The sequence below is a fragment of the Heterocephalus glaber genome, unplaced genomic scaffold (genome assembly GCF_053883595.1).
Source record: "Heterocephalus glaber isolate CG9 unplaced genomic scaffold, H.glaber_assembly_v1.0 deba00001067, whole genome shotgun sequence".
Classification (NCBI taxonomy): Eukaryota; Metazoa; Chordata; class Mammalia; order Rodentia; family Bathyergidae; genus Heterocephalus; species Heterocephalus glaber.
Window position 1 is genome coordinate 1,194,586 of NW_028258187.1, and position 19,213 is coordinate 1,213,798.

A 19,213-nucleotide genomic window follows, 5' to 3' on the forward strand; every position below is an offset into this window, starting at 1 on the left:
GCATCCAGTTCAGACTTGTCATTGCCAACGTGCAGAACCCAAGGACAGGAAAATTAAGCCAGGCCAGGTTGCCCAGAGGGGCACTGGGACTCGGACTGCCCATCCGCAGCCCAGTGTTTCACCACGATCCCACACACCTTGGAAGTGACTGCCACCGAAGGTTGGAGCCTGGCACTTGCTGGCTCCTGCCTGACCCAGAACAGGGAATAGTCCCTGCGGCCACCCAGGCCCACTTAACAAGCAGCAAACCTGGGCCCAGGCGCCAGGAGCACAGGGGCTGCGGTTCCTGTGGGGCCTGCCCCTCACAGCCCTGTGGCCCACCGGTCTTGTGTACCCCTCGGCCTCTCTCTGCCTGCACCTCAAGGCTCACCTTGCTGCGAGGCATCTGCATCAGCCCAGCCGCACAGCTGCCTGATCTGATTTCTGAGAAAAGGCCGCACATCCTCCCCGGGGCGGTTCCAGACCCTCTCCCAGCTCTCCCCCTGCTCCCATCCTCTGCCTGGAACTGACCGAAGCTTGGGTGAGCTTTCTGTTCCCTGTTCTTCCCCGCCGCCCCACCCACCCCAGGCTTCCGGTTTACACCACAGACCAAGCAGTTGTGGTGCCCCGAGCGGTCAGTGGCATTCCTTCCAGGAGCACCACACTAGTTGGGGCTCCAGGTCTCCCACACTCGGCTCTCGCCCTGCAGAGCGCAGCTCCCTGGGTGATTTTCTTGCTGGCTGAGTGGCAGTCAGCACTCTGGGAGGCTGCTGGGTCAGTGTCCTAACTGAGCACTCCAGGAGCAGGGCTATGCTGCTCCCAGGTCAGCTGCCTGTCCCCAGGAGTTTTGATGTGTCGTGCTACCTGTGTGGGAAACTGCCTCCTCCTTCGCTGTTCCACTTGTGCCTGACAGCAGTGCATTTGCAGAAAGGTGAGCTGTGCAGCTGCTGCCTGTCTCTCGGGCAGCAGGAGGTACTGGGGGCTTCCCTGGCCAGGGCTGAGGTCCTCAGCAGCCTGTCCCCGGTGTCACTGGGGAAGCAGAAACTACTGCTGCTGCTGTTTCACAGCCAATGAGGGTGCACGGGGCGGGGGGGGGGGGGCTCAGCAACCCCTGCCCTCCAAACCTCACAGCTGGGGCTCTGGGCTTTGAGCCCTGCCTGGGGCCCCAGCCCTGCCGCCGTCCTCCGACTCACCTGCACTGGGCCTTGAAGTCCCCGCGCCCCTGCTGGCCCAGGCTTCCCTGGCTCCCAGGAGCGCTGCCTCGGCTCCCCTCCCCTGAGGCCCTAACCTCTCCCAGGTGCTGTGCGGAGCCTCCCTCTCCAGCAGCGACCTGACCCTGACTGTCAGCTGCACCATCGGCTCTGAGAGGAGCTGTGTTCGCCCCTCACCCCACCCTTCTCGCCCTTTGGTGCATCCCAGACCCACGAATCATGCCTGCTGCACCCCCATCTCGCCTCAGCAGTGCAGGGCTCTGGGGCTGACCTGAGCTCTATTCCCCAGACCCACAGCACCCTGGAGCCCGGGAGCTCTCTGGTCCCCGGAGCCGGAAATGTGGAATTGTCCTTATCTTTGTTCTGAGTTCTCGGATCCAAACAGCCACAGAGATGCTGTGACAGAGATGGGGAGTCCTCTGCCCGCCCCAGAGCTACAAGGAAGCAAGATGCCCATCTGCTGGAAGGGCTTGGACGCCACCCAGACTTCTCAGCCAGACTCCTCCGGTGCCTTTACCCTGATGCTCTGTGTGCCCCGATTTACAAAATGGTCCTGGCCAGGGACTTAGCTCTGTGGTTTCTCTGCCTGCTGCACAAGCACAAGGGCCCAAGTTTGATCCCCGGTACCAAAAACAAAAGGTCCTGACTCTTTAAAATTCCATTTCATAGAGACACGCCTGAAAGGAGGCTGCTGGGTGGCACACAGAGACACTGTGTGGTGGCTCCTATTTCCTCCTCTCACCATCTTTCTTCCTCTCCCTTAGGAAAACAGCACTGTCTCCTGATGCACTCACAGAAGCGTATCTACTCCCACCCCTGCTGAGGGTCCTCGGGAGTCGAGTCTGGACCGCCGGGGTCATCTGCCCCAGAGTGAGGAGAACCTGACACCAGTGTCAGGAGGAGGAGGTCAGTGCTCCGGAGGAAAACACATCTTCAAAGTATAAGGGGAACATTGCTGGGGTGCTTAAGTATCCTCGTGAATAAAACGGGGTCCCCACCCTCGAGATTTACAGCCTAGTGGGGATGGCAGCATGTAAGGAACACTTGTCCGAGGGATGGATTAGCAAGGGTCTGTGGAGCGGTGGGGGCTGTAGGTAGGAGGCCCAGCCTCCCAGGCAGTGCTGGGGGGAACTGGGATGGCTGTGAGCCAGTGACACAGATGCCTTCCCAGCCCGGGGCTCAGCAGAGAAATCGGCCAGAGGCGAAGTCCTGAGCCTGGTGCGCTGTGTGTGGAACCAGGGCAAGAACAGGAAGGCAGTGTAGATGTGGCCTGGAAGATGGGCTGGGTTGTTTCCTCTCTGTGGAATGAATGCTCACCCCTAAGGGCACCTAGGTGACCGAAGTAGGTTACAGTCAGGAGGAGAGAACCCTGAGTTTTCCTGAGGGCTCCAACTCTATGGGCACAGGCACTGGTGAAGATTTTTCGGATCCAAGCTGCGCTGAGAAGCTCCCTGGAGTAGCAGTGAAGGATGTGTGGCAGGGTGACACACACTGTGCTGTCACTGGGACAAAATGCCTGAGATAATCAACTAAGGGAAAGCTGCAACTAAGGCTGCAGCTCACATTTCCAGAGGTTTCAGTCCTTGGTCCTCGGACCAGTTGCTAGGGGCCGAGGTAAGGTGTTCATCATGGCCAGAGCATATGGCAGGGGAGGCTGCAAACTTCACAGGGCCCAGGAAGCAGAGAGAGAGAGCCAGGAAGCGGCTGGGGTCCCGGCATCCTGTCGAGGCCACGCCCCAATGACCTCACTTCCTCCCACCAGCCCCCACTTCCTAAGGTTCCTGCCACCTCCCAACAGTGCCATAGGCTGGGGACCAGGCTTTGGGGACACTTGTAATCCAGACCGTGACAGCAGAGGTCACTTCGGTGGTCCAGGCAGGAGATGGAAGAGGGAGGGACGTGCACAGGGCACTCAGGACTCTGGCCAGTGTCCTAGTGCTGGTGACACATGGCAACTGGCCAGAAGGGAGCAAGCAGGAAGACCTAGCTTGAGGATCAGGGTTCTAACTCACAAGCAAGGCCGCAGGGGACTGATGCAAAGCAGGGGCTGGGTCTGCAGCTCCGAGGAAAGGTGGGCTGCTCTGCACACCTCCGTGCCCTCCTGGCAGGGCTTCCAGTCTGTGCCCACACTGGAGCTGGCAAGGCCTTGGCGGTCCCTTGTGCTGCCCCCACCCAGGGCCGCAGAGTAAGGGCTGCTCCTACCTGCGGGCTGCACATGACCGGTGTGCTCCGCACCATGGATCCTGTGCAGGCAGAGAGCACCAGAGTCCACCACTGAGCGCCTGGGACTCCTGTGCTGAGGTTGGAGTGGCACTCAAAGAGTGGAGGTTGGGCGCCCTCCTCCTGCTGCGCCCACCCTAGGTACCCCGGGGGTGCGGTGCTCATGACCGTGCTGCCTGGGACCCCAGCCCTCCGTGGGCATCGCCTTCCCAACGTGGGCAGCCCTGGGCCCAAGCTGAGCCAGCCCTCCTGTCATCCTGAAGCAGGACTGGAGCAGCAGCTGGGGCGCCTGGGCAGTGGGCCCAGGCAGTGAGAGGAGGGGCCCATAGGAGAGGTGCAGGGCACCCCTGAGTGCAGGCAGCAGACCAGCTGCAGGGTGGGAGGAGCTGAGGCCGAAGGGGCAGGAAGAAGGCTGCAGAGAGGCCCACGGGCTGGGCAGACGTGCTGCACTGGGAGGGCGCGACCAGGGGAGGCTGCACGGCCCACAGAGGCGGGAGAGCTGGCCCTGTGGCTGGGGAGCTCGGCCCTTTCAGAGGAGGAGCTGCCCCGGTGCACACCACCCAAGCATGGGGCGAGGGGGACACTGCCGGAACCAGGGACCGGGCCTGGCCTTCCCCGGGATCGTGAGTCAAGGACAGTGACCTACGTCAGCAGAGGAGGACCACGAGGCTGGCTGGGGCTACCAGTGCCGCCACACCAAGGTGCAGCAAAGGGCGGCACTTGGGGACAGAGCCAGGAAGTTCCTCAGCTCTCAGGCCTCCGTCCCTTGCCTGTGACAGGGCCCACAGAGGACCTGCAGAGGACAGATGGCGGTGGGGAGCTGCAAGCTTGGCTGGTGCTCCGAGAGGAGTGAGGCAGCCTGTGGAGTCGTGCTCAGCGTGCAGCCACGCGCCTCCTGTGCCCAGGGCCGGCCCAGGTCCCCGCTGTCAGGCGCAAGTCCTCCGTGCAGTGCCGTGATGTCTGTGTGTCCCGACGTGGCCTCCCACACAGTTCACACCATCTCAGCTTGCTCACGGCGTCCAGCGCAAAGAGAAGGCCGTGCGAAGCGTCGCAGCACTTGCTCACAGGGACAGTGACGAGGAGGAAGCCTGCTGGCGCAGCACAGAAGCACTTTATCCCAGTGTTTTCCAGCTGAAGCTGGCTGAGCCTGAGCGTGCACGGGCCGACTGCACCCTGGCTCCCGGCCTAGCCCAGCACCTCTCGTTCTTCAGCTGCTGATGGGGGCTGGGGACCCAGGGCTGCGGGGGTCCACCTGGGAGCCCGGGACCAGGCATCATGTGAGCACAGGGACCCTGGCCTGGCTGAGGGAAGTGTCAAGGGCAGAGGCCCAGTGTGCAGGCTGCTTCCTGAAGCTCTGCTGTCCCCGTCAGGACTGGAACCTGCTCTGAAATGGCTGGGAGTGGCAGGATGGACCCCACTCAGACGGAAGGGACCGACCTTCATAATCAATGCCTTGACAACCAAAGCCCGGTACTCGGTACTCAGAGGCCCCATCTCTCCTGCCCCCAGGCCTTCCTCCTCCTCCCTCCCCGTGAGAGTCTTGGTTTCAGAGTTGGTGGGGATCCTGGGTTCCCCATTCCCCTCCTCTGGCCCCTGGGAGTTCTCCTTCCTGAGTCTTTCTATTCCAGGAAACTCACACAGGGCGGGTGTGAGGCTCAGCCGGAGAGTGTGTGCTTGGCATGCATGAGTTCAAGCCCCAGCTGCAAACAGAAGGAAAAGAAAATACCCAGAAACTTCATGTAAGGGGAATCCCGCCCTGTTTGTTCTGTGTTTGTGGTTGATTATGCTTAATAGAGTGTCTCCAGCATTCATCCTTATAGTAGCACGGCACAATTCTATCCGGTACAATTCTATCCTCCAGGCTGTCGTGATCCCTTATGCGTACACCGAATTTGCGAGTTTACTCATCCTGGGTTGGTCCCACCTTTACCACTGTGAACATAGTGGTGCTTATCTGTTCGGTTTCTGCTTTCACTTCTTTGGGGTGTGCCAGAGCGAAAGTGCTGTCCTGGGACTTCACGCTTCAGTCTGGAGCCAGGAGGGTTGTGAGCGCTCCCTGGTTCTAAGGCGCAGCCAGAGCCAGGGAGCCTGGAGGTCAGGCTGCAGCTGAACTTCCTGCCGTGACTTAGCCCTCTGGGAAGAAGCCACAGCCCAGGTCAGCTAAAGCAGCCTCCCAGAGGGGACCCCACACTGCGTTCCCACTGCCCCGTGAGTCCCAGCAGCGGCAGGTTGGGGGACCCCTGTGTGCACTGGCACCTCTCAGGTCCCAGCCACGCCCTGCTGGGAATGCAGACTCTGAGGGCCCAGAGCGGCTTCCTCCCCGCAGCCCTGGTTACTCTAGTATGCAGCCCGCTCAGACCTGCTGACCCTGTTCAGTCCTGGCAAAACGAGAACCCCGGCCGAGGTGCAGCTCTGGGGCTCGGGTTGGATTGCTAAGGGACATGGTGGTATTGAGCACAGTGAGGCCACATTGGTCCTGAGGTGGGAGGAAAAAATACAGGTAGAAAGGACGAGGAAATAATTGTAATGTTTGAGAAAACTGCAGCTTCCAGACAAGGTCAAAGTTATCCAAGGTTCCAGTCCTCTCACCGAGTCCTGTTTCTTTCTTCCAGCTCCGCCCTCCTAAGTTCCTAAGAGTCTTAAGATCATGTTATCCGTAAACCGGATCTGTGTTTTTCTTCCAGTCCTATAAATTCACAATTCCACGGGCTGCCACCCTTGGGGAAACAGCACCATTTATGGGGCACGTTGCCTCTGAACTTCACGTACATGCTTCTAACATGCACTCAGTACATTGATCTTAACTGAGGTCATGGGGTCTGGTTTTTCTTTAGCCCACTAATGGGTAACCTGACAGACTCAGGTAACTTAAGCATAACTCAAAGGGTAAACATCCCAGTCACCCATCTCGAGGACACCCCTAGACCACACAGATACTCCCCTGGATCCTAATCCTGCCATAATATTTGTTTTGAAATTTGAATTTGTTTCCAATACCAGTGATATTAGGGAACATTGACATATTAGGGAGGATTATTATTAATTTTTTTTTGGTACCGGGGATCAAACTCGGGTCCCTTGTGCTTGCGCAGCAGGCGGCGAAACCACTGAGCTAAATCCCCAGCCCTAGGGAGGATTACTGATACATCACACTCCGGGATCCATGTATCACCCTGTCTAGAGTGCTCTCGGGGCTCCCACCCCAAGACACAGGCTTTCTTTGGATCTTGGGAGAAGCCCCCCAGAGCCCATAACCTGCTCGCATACCCAGCACACCAGGAAGACGTGCTGCAGCAGCCTGCGAACCAGGGCCCAGGAAGGCTGAGGTGCTCTGGGCAAGCAAGGCACCCGGGGTCTGTCTCAAAAGACTCTTGGAACAGACTTTCAGGGGCTCAGAGCGGTGGGCGTGGCCCTGTCCCTTCCTGAGGTGCCCATGGGGCATCTTTCCTGTCTGTCATTCCCCTGCCAAGCATTTCATTTACTAACCACATCCTCCTTGGCCCAAGCCCTGCACCCACCTCCACTTGCAATCGGACTTCCATCTTCACAAGCCAGGAGCCACATCTACTACAGTATTTATTTCTTTTCTTTTATTTTTTTGGTACCAGGGATCGAACTCGGACCTTGAGCTTGCGAGGAATGTGGTGGAACCACTGAGCTAAATCCCTGGCAGTGTTTGTGTATTTCTTAATCATTGAACATGGCTGACACTCTGCTATTATTCTCATTCGGTTCCCGCCTTTTCCTGTGCTGCTGATGTTGGGATTTTGCTGTTTTTTGTTTTTGTTTGGTGGCTAGGATGGGACCCTGGGCCCCTCCCATGCTAAGCACGTGCTGTCACTGAGTGTGGCCCCTGGCCCCACTGGCCAAGGGCTTTGTGTGGTTTTCTGTTTTGTTTTGTGGGGCCAGGGATCTATCAGTGGTGGGTTTTGAATGTTTTACTCATTTTCACCAAAACCCTGTGGTTTTAGCATGTGGTTATATAGTGCCGTGGTTTTCAAGCAGGAGCGCGTATCTCCTGGTGGAACCAGCCACAGAAGCCATCCTGCTTTGTATCAGCCTTGTAAGGATGCTGAGGGAGATGCTGCCCATGGAGGATTTAGATCTTGTCCCCTTCTGTCCTCTCCTGGCAGCCACCGGACATAGAGCTCTCTGATGGGGTGGTGCCTGCCACAGTGGCCAGGGGAGGAGCAGGTGGCCACAGCACGACCCACTCCCTGCACGTGTGTGCAGTGGCCTCGGGCCACTCCGTCTGCTCTGCTGGGTCCCTGTGTCCATGTCGCCCAGGCCTTGCCTGCTGCCCCGTGCCATGTGGACTCGGGTCTCGAGCTCTGTCTTCCTGAGGCTGGGCTCGGTGTGCAGCAGCCCACCTGGCTCGTGTCCTCTTCAGACAGGAAGAGTCCCTGGGTCACAAAGCACTTACCTCAGTGCAGGGGGCACCGGGGCGCACCTCCCTACACCTCTGACCGCAGCGCTGCCTCTCCGAGACCCCCACGCACAGCTGGCCTGGCCCCTGCCCTCCACCCTGAAATCCGCTTCCGAGGTAAAAATGACTCACTTCAAGCCCTTCGGTACTTCACGAGCACACAGGTCTGCGTGGTGTCCATGATACAACACAAGCCCGAACAGTTTTCTTTATGTCTCGTCTGCGTATTCCGCTGGCTTCATCCACCGTACTTCACCTTTGGCTTCCCTATTAGGAACTTGAATTTCTGCTGTCCTGCTTATGTGTTGTTAGGGGCTGTCTTTCACTCATCATCACCCCAAAGTCAGGGTCAGGCTGCCTGGTTCTATGGGCACACTTAGAAGCCAGTGCTGAGTCATCCAAAGACAGAACTGAAACTGAAAACGCTAACTCTGCTCTGAGCTGGCATTCTCACAGCGGTCTGTTGGCTTTCGCTGTGTGGTTGCCTAAGATGAGGACTCGTCCTGAGGTTTGGATAAAACAGGGGCTGCAAAACTGTCAGCAACTTGGGGAGTTAGTGCTTTCCTGCAGATAGTGGTTCAGCATCAGAACATGTTCACCTTTCGGCCGCTGAAAATCCTCATTTGTGAAGTCCAAGTTTCTGTTCTCTTTTCCTCTAGAACAGCAGTCAGCAAACTGCAGCCTGTGTTTAGACTGAAAAGCCTAAAATATTTACCATGCTCCTCACAGTGGAGTTTGCCAGCCCCTGCTCTGGAACTCAAAGTGCCGGGTCATTCTGTATAAGTTAAAGATTCTCACCGTGATGCTGAAACGGGGGCCTCAGCAGGTCGGAGCCTCCAACCCCAGGTGCAGCATTTGGTTTGGGATGCGAATGTGCAGCTTTGGAAGACAACCCCACGCCCTCCAAGGGGGTCTGTGACTTCAAAACCCGAGAGTCCCTTCCCGCCGTGTTTCCCATGCGGGCTGAGTGCATAACTCACAGCAGCACCCTCAGCCGTGGGAGGCTGATCTTGTCCGGCCTTGAAGGTCGTGCTGGAATGCACTTCACCCTGCAGGGTGGGAGCGCTACACAAAGCACGAGGACTGTGGTCCTTCCCTGGGCATCGCTCTCCTCCTTGGCTCTCAGGCCTGACTCCCCTGACCTGGTTTCCTCTGCCGCACAACCTCGCCTGGGTGCACTGAATAGGGACCCTGCTTCATGCCTCGAGCCTGCATCCACAGCTTCCGGGATCGCAGCCGGGGACCCCCACACACCTTGGCTTGACCTGAGGGGCTACTGCAGCCGGGGCCTCGGATCCCTCCCTCCAAGCATCTGTCTCTCTCCGCCCACTCGAGTCCCTTTTTAGCCCTGCTTTGTCAATCATGATTTATATTTGATCTTATCATCGATGCAATGTGGTCACCACAAATGAGACAGTCACAGGCTGCGCATGTGGAGAGAGTAAACAGCACCCAGAGAGATCCTGGCTTTCATCTCAGGGGCCTGTGAGAACCCAGCAGAAAGAACCGGACATCTGAACCCTGGACCACAGGTGTCAGGTGCAGCCCCTCCCCGCACTGCTGTGAAACCCATAAGCAGAGCATCATCTGCCTTCCATACAATCTTGAATCAATATAATGCCCCAACTGGGACATAAAAAGGGAAGAATTTATGGTGAGTTGATGTGCACTTCCTTGTGAATGCCTGGTACAGCGACAGTAGAAGACAAAATGAGGCAGGTGGACATTCACGCCGACTTGTTCGAAAAAAAGTTTAGATTTAAGTGAAATAAGATAATATTCAACTGACGCTTTTTAAATTACACTTGACATTCTGAAAGGAAGACCGCATGAATTTGCTTATATGTAAGCAGTCGCCGGTAGGGCAGCATAGAAACAGTCATCCTCCTGTTCCTGGTTCCCAGCGGGCCTGGCGTGGAGAAGAGATCTTCTGACACGCACAGTCATACTGTGTAGAGTTCCAAGGTTCAGCCTTCCCCAGAGTAACAGGCAGCTGCATTCCTGGAAACGCAGTACGCATCGGAGCATGTGGCGCTTTGGACTAGGTGTTCAGCCTTCGGGGTGCTGGCAGACGTCCTACCACCCTGCGGCGCTGCCTGGTCCTGGGAGGCACAAGGCTGCTGTGCTTCCAGGCCTGGCCCCTGGGGGTACTCCCGCCCCTCCCTGTGAGGACCGAAAGGGCCTGGACGGCTGCTGCAGATCCACAGAGAGCTCCCCAGGCCGCTGCCCCCGCCACGAGCCCCCGCACTAGCGTCCGTTAAAACGCTGGCTATACCTGTGTCTAATGGGAGCAGACAGTGAGTACATACGCAGATGGGCAAGAATACCAAGGGGGTTTGGGCAGAAGGTGGTAAATTGATGGGACCCCGGCTCTCTCCCTGCTCCTCAGTGGGGACAGGATGTGGGTGACAGACGCGAGGGTGAGGTCCCTGCGACCTCCCTCTGTTCTCCTCACAGGACCCAGCACAGTCCTTAGGACACCTGTGCTAAACTTAGCACCTCGCTCTGCTGCTGCTCACGCTAGCCAACCACTCACCCCAGACAGAGGGCAACCTCCGCCGCGGACTCGGGGCGTGCCCTGGGCTGTGGTCGCAACGAGCACACCACACAGATGTCAGCATGTGCGCGGTGCCTGGTACAGCCCACGACGCTGTGGACACAACACAGCAGCGTGGTCTGGGTGGCGAGGGGGTCAGCGTGCGGACCAGCCGGGATCCCAGAGATGAGCTGGAGGCTGGGCACGGGAGGGGAAGCAGTGGAGCATTTCCCACCCCTCGGGGGACCTTGGGGCTGGAAGGGGCCCAGTCCCCTCCTGCAGCATTGTGCATTTCCCTCGGCAAATCTTGAAGGAATGAACAAGCATAGTTACTGCAACGAACAGGCAAGTTTTAGGGCTGGGGACTTAGCTCAGTGGTTCTGCTGCCTGCCTTGCAAGTGCAAGGTCCCGAGTTTAATCCCCGGTACCAAAACAAGAAGAAAGAATAGATAAGTTTTGCTGGTTTTGTTTTTTGTTTTGTGGTGCTGGGGATATCGAACACAGGACCTGTGCCTGCTAGGCAGACGCTCTCCCTGCTGAACTGCGCCCAGCCCCAGCCCCAGCCCGGGCCACGTTTCGTAGATCCCTGGCGTGGTGGCCAGCATGTGGAAAATGCAGCATGAAGAGCGTGACAGAAATGTGTGATGAGCAGCCTGGTCTACACCAGCAACGTCTGCCAACGGCCCTCTCCTGGGACAGAGGAGCAAGGGCCCAGGGAGCAGCACACCATAGGGTCCCCAGGTCCTGGCCCCGTGCAGTGCCTCGGGCTGAGCCGCTGTTTCTCCACTCCTTCTCCGTAGGACCATGGCAGGTCCCCTTGACCTCCTCGTGGGCATGGTGCTCCTGGCCAGCCCTGCGCTCGGGATCCCGGCCTGCTCCTCCGATGGCCAGGTGGCTCTATTTCGTTTCTGCAACCTCACCCAGGTCCCCCAGGTCCTCAACACCACCAAGAGGCTCCTGCTGAGCTCCAACTACATCGGGACGGTCACAAGCACGTCCTTCCCTTTCCTGGAGCAGCTCCAGCTGCTGGAGCTCGGGGGCCAGCTGACACCCCTGACCATCGGGCCAGAGGCCTTCCGGAACCTGCCCACCCTCAGGATCTTGGACCTGGGTGACAGCAAGATGCATGCCCTGCATCTGGATGCTTTCCAGGGTCTGCCCCAGCTGCTTGAACTTAGACTGTTTTCCTGTGGTCTCTCGGATGCTGTGTTGAGAGATGGTTATTTCAGAAATTTAAATTCCTTAACCCACTTGGACCTGTCTGTAAACACGATTAGCAGCCTTTACCTTCATCCTTCATTTCAAGGACTAAATTCCTTAAAGTCTGTGGATTTTTCTTTCAACCAAATCCCCACCATATGTGAGGGTGAGCTCAGCCCACTCCAAGGGAAGACGCTGTCTCTTCTCCGCCTCAGAATGACGAAGGTGTACATGAGGGGCGTGGACTGGGGGAAGTGTGGGAACCCCCTCCGAAGCCTGCAGCTGGAGACCCTCGACGCTTCTGAGAACGGCTGGACCGTGCCCATCATGGGAAACTTCAGCAACGCCATTGAGGGGAGCAAGGTTTCCTCTTTGATCCTTCAGTACCACATCATGGGGGCTGGGTTTGGCTTCCGTAACATCAAGGATCCCGACCGGAGCACGCTTGCAGGCCTGGCCAGAAGCTCGGTGAGGAGCCTGGATCTCTCGAAGGGGTTCATCTTCTCCCTGAACCCCCGGCTCTTTGAGACGCTCAAGGACTTGAAGGTCCTGAACCTTGCCCACAACAAGATAAACAGGATCTTAAATGGGGCCTTTGAAGGGCTCGATGGCCTCCAGGTCCTCAATCTGTCATTTAACCTCCTGGGGGAGCTGTATAATTCCGACTTCCGGGGGCTGCCCAGTGTAGCATACATTGACCTTCAGAGGAATCACATTGGGATCGTTCAGGCCCAAACCTTCAGATTCCTGGGGAACCTAGAGACCTTGGATCTCCGGGACAATGCTCTTAAGACCATGTCTTTTATTCCGAGCATACTTACTGTCTTTCTAGGTGGCAACAAACTGGGGACTTTGCCACACATCAATCTCAGCGTTGACTTCATGCAGTTATCAGCAAACAGGCTAGAAAATCTGGCCGATCTCTACTTCCTCCTCCAGGTGCCTCATCTCCACACGCTCATCTTAAATCAAAATCGCCTTTCCTCCTGTCCACCAGGCCTTAGCCCTGCAGCGAGCCACAGCTTAGAAAAACTTCTCCTTGGAGAAAATATGCTGCAACTGGCCTGGGAAACTGGGCTCTGCTGGGATGTTTTTAAGGGACTTTCCCGTCTCCAGGTTCTGTTTCTGAATGATAACTACCTTAATTTTCTCCCACCTGGGGTATTTAGTGAGCTGACTTCACTAAGAGGACTCAGCCTCAGCTCCAACAGGCTGACATCTCTCCCTGCCGGCAGTTTTCCAGCCAACTTGGAGTCCTTGGATCTCTCTGGAAACCAGCTCCTCTCTCCAGATCCCAGCTTGTTTGCATCACTGCATTTCCTGGACATAACCCATAACAAGTTCATCTGTGAGTGCGAGCTGACCACATTTATCAGATGGCTCAACCATACCAGTGTCACTCTTGAGGGGTCTCCTGAGGATGTGTCCTGTGCATACCCCGCCTGGCTCTCAGATGTGCCCCTCTATTCTCTCTCCACGGAGGGCTGTGATGAAGAGGAAGCCTTGAAGTCTGTGCAGCTTTCTCTCTTCGTCACGTCTGCTGTCACCGTGACTCTGTTCCTCACAACTATCCTCGTGGTCACAAAGCTCCGGGGGTTTTGTTTCCTGTGCTACAAGACAGTGCAGAGCCTGGTGTTGGGCGACCGACCCCTGAGAAGAGACCCCAACACGTTCAAATACGATGCCTATTTCTGCTTCAGTAGCAAAGACTTCGAATGGGTTCAGAACGCTTTGCTTAAACAGCTGGATGCTCAGTACAGCGACCAAAACAGACTTAACCTGTGCTTCGAAGAGCGAGACTTCATCCCCGGGGAGGACCACGTCGCCAACCTCCAGGCTGCCATCTGGAGCAGCAGGAAGGTCGTCTGCCTGGTGAGCAGGCACTTCCTCCTTGACGGCTGGTGCCTGGAAGCCTTAGCCTACGCTCAGGGCAGGTGTGTGTCTGACCTCCAGAGCGTGCTCGTGGTGGTAGTGGTGGGGTCGCTGTCCCAGTACGAGCTGATGAGACATCAGGCCATCCGAGGATTTGTGCAGAAGCAGCAGTACTTGAGGTGGCCTCAGGATCTCCAGGATGTGGGCTGGTTTCTCAGTAAACTCACTCAGCACATACTAAAGAAAGAGAAGGGAAGGAAGGGAGACAGCGCCATGCAGCTGCAGATGGTAGCCTCCACCTCCTAGCAAAAACAGCAGCGTGCGGCATGTCCCAAGCCACAAAAGCTCTGCTCTGTATTTGTGCCAGCTTGTCATCTGGGGTCCTTCCGGGGGTCTCCTTCCTGCTATGAAGACAGTGACTGTGTCTTGGTTTTTCTGTCGATACCGTGTTTTGTCTCACTGCCCTCCAAATGGAAAAGAACAGATCTGGAAAACTGTAGCTGCGCCTGGCAGCTCCCGCTCACTGCTGATTTCCTCTCTGACCCAGCGACGCCACTGTGTCCTGCTGTATGATGCGCAGTGTCCCCTGCGTGGCAGGGGCACCTCGGGAAAAGTTACAGATGGCTCCATGCTCTCGCTGGGCTCTGTTCAGGAACTGGCTGGGCAGAGACTCCGAGTGCTCAGTGCCCCGCAAACCAACATTGAACAGTAAACCAAGGGAAGAAGGGACGTGTGTAGGAAGACGCCCTGTGACACCAGGTACACTCGGTCTCGGGGGAGGAGGTGGCCCTGGAGACGCTGGGGTGGGAAGAACCCATTCTCCGGCCACACCACACTTCCTTGTCAGTGGGATCTTTCAGCTGGGACTTGGGGCCTTCCCGGACCCAGCACCAACCCACCTTCTCTCTTTCCCGCCTACCACGCCTCATTTATCAACTATGAGCACTGCTGTGAAAAGAAACGGGCTCTTCTCGGGGTTCAGCTCGGCCCAGTGTGTCAGGGCAGCCGGAGCTCTCCCCACGTCACCCTCTAGCTGCAAGACCCGCACACCCCGAGGGCCCTCTGCACCCAGTCGCCAGGCTCCGGGTCTGGATTTTTTAATCCTAAAAGGAGCCTATGTGCATTTTGCATTGTAATCCTTTTTATGTTTATTACCGCAGACCTTTTTTGCAAATACATTAAGAAAATTTAAACCAAAGGTGTGTCATGATTGCCCCTCGCTCACATCCAGGATGCCTCTACTGTCCCTCACCGTGACACACTCTCGTGCACACACAGACACACACAGGCCTGGCTCTCGGGACACTTCCCACCCATGACACAGCTTGCCCCACACCTAGGGATGGAACGGCTCCTTTGCAAACCCTCTTTCTGGAATGTTCTCTCATACCTTCCCGTGTTCTATGTGTTCTTCAAGATCCAGCCCCTACAGCCGAAGGGTCCCACTCAAAGTCCTCTCGAATTTTTGTGAGGACTCTGGACGCTTTATCTGTTCTCTTCACAGTGGCATCTGCTGCTGCTACCTCCTCTGTGAGCTGGGAGCCCTCTGGCCTGTCAGGTCCACAAGGGAAAGACACGTTCTCTGAGCCCCACCCCACACACCGTGACAGATCACGTCCACCTTCAGGCTGTCTAGAGCTTCCCGGCTGCACAGGTGTCTATGGCTTCTTCCGCCCTCCCATCTGGCCTTCTGGCGAGCTTCCTCCCATTCCCAGTGGCCCTGAGACATCTGTCACTGAGCTGTGACATAGGGTTTGCCCATGTGTTGGGTATGATGAGACCCCCATGGCAGTCCCTGTCTTGCTTGTTTGTACTCCATGCTGGATGGTCCCCAGCCCAGCGCATGCTCAGTAAGCACTCAGGGTGCACCGATGCCCACCTCACTGTGTCCCTGCCGATGCTGCTGGGCTCTCCAGGGAAGGGCAGGCCAGGCAGTCACAGGGACGGTCATAGAGTCTGGCTGAAGGAGAAGATCCGGGGGTAAGAGTCTCGCAGGCACATTTCATGCTGTGGAGCCCTGCCCAGCTGGTGGGACAGTCGCAGCCCAGACCAGCACCCCAGAGATGGGCAGAGGGTGTGGAAGAACTGTCCCCGTGAGCCTGTGAAAATGGGGTCTTCCCAAACTGTGTACTAAGGAACACTGTCAACAAAGCAAAGCCAGGGACAGTCAGGCCACCGCTCGGGAGGCACAGGAAGTCTGTGGTGCTGGATCAGTTTCACTTAGGACACCTCTCCCAGCCACCACCCCCTGGCTGCAGAGATGAGGACCCTCAGAACCTCCTGCAGGACTAGGACTCTGGAGGAGAGGGCAAGGCAGTGGGGCTGGGCTAACACCAGGGACCCTGCACTGGGGACCATCACTGCGGCCCTGTTTTCCAGCCAGCCCTGCGACTGATGCAGACACATGTATCCATAGGAATGACGGCCAGCAACATCGATGGCTCTTCATGTCTGAAGAGGTCTATGTCACAGCCTCTCCTGGCATGTGTTGAAAGCACACACAGCGGGTGGCTCGCCTGGTGCGACACACTAAGGAAGCGCCTGCCCTCATCTCCAGCTGGAGTGGAGGGGAGACCCGTTCCCATCACGCACCCCAGGCACTCGGTATCACCCGTGTCTCCAGTTCACCCAGAAACCTCTTCCGGCAAAGACCTGAAGTTTTCTTAAAATCTCGTCATTTGTCTTTTCTCCTGTCACTAGGATCAGCAGCTGGAATTCGTTTTGAAGCCATTTCCCAAGTGTTTTCCACTTTGTTGCTACCTGGACACCCAAGGGACAGGCTGGTGGCGCCTCGTGGGAAGAGGGTCTGGCACGTGGTAGCTGGAGGTGAGGCTCCGGGATGCCAACAAACTTGCCGGACGAGCACCGAGGTGCCAGCGGGGAGGGAGGGAAGGGCCGCGCTGCTCACTGTTCTGCAGGGTCCCTTCCCTGACCTGTAGTCCCCTGCTTTTGGGTCTGCGACAGGTAGCACACCATGGCAGGCAGGTGTGCTAGAGCGAGATGCCCACTGCAAGGCCGGAAAGCGGAGAAAAGACCGGAAAAGGAAGGGGCTTGGGTCTCGTGGAGCCCTCCGAGAGCACAGGCCAGGCCGGCAGCACCCACGAGGTCCCGCCTCCCTGTGGCGCCACGGCGGGGACAACCTTTTAACCCGGGCCTTGGGAGACATCCCAGGGCCGAAGCTGACCATCCGCAAGGCCATCTCTTTGGGGTCATGCTAAAACAGTGGGAGCTAATCTAAGACGGCCTCCAGCTTACTGTATTTGAAACAGAGACTATTTAGAAACTTTAGAATGCGGTTAGGGCTGCTGAAAGCTTCAAAGGGAATCTCACTCATCACCCCAAATACAGCCGACTTTGAAAATTCCTTCTCAACCTCCTGCACCTACAGTGAATAATCTTTGATATAATGTAAAATGCAAGTGACTTAAGCTTGAAACGATGGAATAACACTGTTGGGAACACAGGTGAAAGCTAGATGTCCATCTACCACTATAAAAATTATTATAAAACGCTTATAACATGAAGTCCAGAAATAACATTCAAGTACATACTTAGAAGACTGGAAAAGCCAGAAGAAAGAACTTCAGGAATTGATGGCGATGGCCTGAAGGAGCTCTGCCCAGCTCTTCCACCGGAACGTCCAGAAAAGCTGGAGAAATTATTTTCGGAATCTGTTTAAAGGCACTGGAGAGCTGCAAGGCCGTCAGCAGGGCCAAGGGCCAAGGGCAGAAGCGAGAGAGAGGAGCACAGTGCAAGTACGGCCTTCCGCCCGCAGAGGAGGAGCGTCACCGAGAGAGCGGGGGACGTTCTCTCTACACGCACTGAAAAGGATTCCTAGCCGATTAGGGACACATGTCTACAAACCAAGAAGGAAAGGCAACGGAAAAGAAAAGTGGGCAAGAGGACTCAGAATTTCACAAACGGATATCTAGTGTCCAGCAAGCAAATGAAAAGGACTTTGACCAGTTTAGTCGTCAGAAAAATGCAAATTAAACCCCGTGTGCTGCCCCTACACACTGGTGAGCGGTTAAACAAGGGGGGCCAGCAGCAAAGATGCAGAACAGCGCACCCTGCTGGCTAGTGGGGAGTGCGCAATGGCGCCACCCGCCAAGGCTGACCTTGTGATGGGGCGGTGTGCGCACAGGTGTATGCTCCACAGAACCCAGCATACCCCCAGAGGCCACAGCAAAATGTTTGAGCAGCGTTACTGTGGTGGCCGACACTGGAAATGCCCGCGTGTCTGTTAGCCGTAGAGTGGATGGACGGGGTAGTTGGAAACTATCAGAGATGACAACCAGCTCCAGCTACGTGCAGCAGCACGAGTGACTGCACAAAATGTTAGGCCACAGAGATAAAGCATCATGATCATATATGGAGTGGCTCTGTCTTTCCATGTTTCAGAAAGACATAACTCACCTGTGGTGACCATGGCGACGACGGTGGCCGTGGACAAGGAGGGCAGGGGGCTGAGGGGCTTCCGAGGGGCAGTTCTGCCCCATTCTCCTTCCTGACTGGACGGTTGGTGACAGGTGAGCTCACTTGGTGATGGTACAGGGTCATCAAAATATACAGCGAACATTTAGCTTAAAAATGGGTTACAACAAAACACACACTGCCATGGATTCCCCTCACTTCCAACACCTTAATCCCATTGTTCCCGCCACTTTCTGAAGCAGTTCTGCAAGTCCTCTGTTGCAAGTGTCTCTTCATAGCTGCCCCAATGTCCTGATTTGGGTCAAAATGTTTATAGCAATTTCTGTCCAATAAAAATATGACACTGTGTCTTCATCCACCTTATCCACTGGCTCTGGCATCGTGACTTCTGGCTCTTCCCCAAAGCCCAAAGTAAAAATAACCCTAAAAGGGAAAATGGAGGCAGCCAGGACAGCACAACTCAAGTCACTCAGGAAAGAGGACTCCAGAGCTGCTGCAGAAAGTGGCAGGAACAATGGGCTAAGTGTATCTGTAACGAGGGGATGGATTTTGAGGGGGATTTGTGGTAAAGTGTCTTTTACTGTAACACTTTTTTCCTAATTTAAATATGAACTGTAATTTTCAATAATATATCATATATTTTATCTGTATCAATTAATTCATTAACTTTTCTGTAGGGATTTTTTCTTCAATTTAAAAATAAAAAATTTAAGGGCCGGGGATTTAGCTCAGTGGTTTTGCCGCCTGTCCTGCAAGCACAAGGACCTGAGTTTGATTCTCGGTACCAGAAAACAAACAAACAAACAACAATAACAAAATGTAAAATCAGGAGATTTGCTGTAGTTGTTAAAGGAATAAAAGACACGTAGTGTTCTGACTTATGTAGAATGAGTGGGACACTCTCCCTCAGATCCCTTATTGTTCCTTAGGGGCTGCTCCTGGTGCACTGTCTCCCCTGCTTGGACCGAGCACCACTAGGAGGGTCAGAGGACTGTGGCTTCATTGCCAGGCTTTGGTATCTCCTCCTGTTTAACCGTGCAAGCGTTTCACTGGCAGTGCTCAAAACAGGCGAAAAGAAATCGGTACTTACACAGAGTAGAAATGGTAACTTCTGCCAGTGACAGAAGACAGAGAATAGAGAAAACTAGCTAGAATTTTCAAATTAAACCACCAACAAAGGAAATAAAACTACTTCAACAGATGAATATACATGCAAATATATATATACACACACACACACACACAGAGTTTTGCTTGATTTTATTTTTCTTGAGATTAAAGGAATTTTAATGTGTTTCACTTAGCAATTAAACATTTTATTTCTCAGTGGCCATA

The 19,213-nt window shown here is 55.6% G+C and overlaps 1 protein-coding gene across 3 annotated transcripts; it reads left to right on the forward strand.

Annotated features, from left to right (window-relative positions):
- The first annotated feature begins 587 nt into the window (after window positions 1–587).
- Window positions 588–18,403, forward strand: Tlr5 (toll like receptor 5). Of its 3 annotated transcripts, none has more exons than XM_004867427.3 (3): window positions 588–910; window positions 1,955–14,203; window positions 16,145–18,403. In XM_004867427.3, exon 2 carries the CDS (start codon window positions 11,177–11,179, stop codon window positions 13,748–13,750), a length of 2,574 nt encoding a protein of 857 aa, XP_004867484.2. In that variant the 5' UTR covers window positions 588–910; window positions 1,955–11,176; the 3' UTR covers window positions 13,751–14,203; window positions 16,145–18,403. The 3 variants fall into 3 exon arrangements, with proteins under 3 accessions (XP_004867484.2, XP_087065976.1, XP_087065975.1); XM_087209850.1 differs by having other exon boundaries at window positions 589–910; window positions 1,955–2,096; window positions 11,173–18,403; XM_087209849.1 differs by lacking the exon at window positions 588–910 and having other exon boundaries at window positions 11,177–16,270; window positions 16,409–18,403.
- The last annotated feature ends 810 nt before the right edge of the window (window positions 18,404–19,213 follow it).

What these genes read in the sequence shown, in the direction of transcription:
- Tlr5 (XM_004867427.3), top strand. Translation starts at nt 11,177, where the DNA reads ATGGCAGGTCCCCTTGACCTCCTCGTGGGCATGGTGCTCCTGGCCAGC.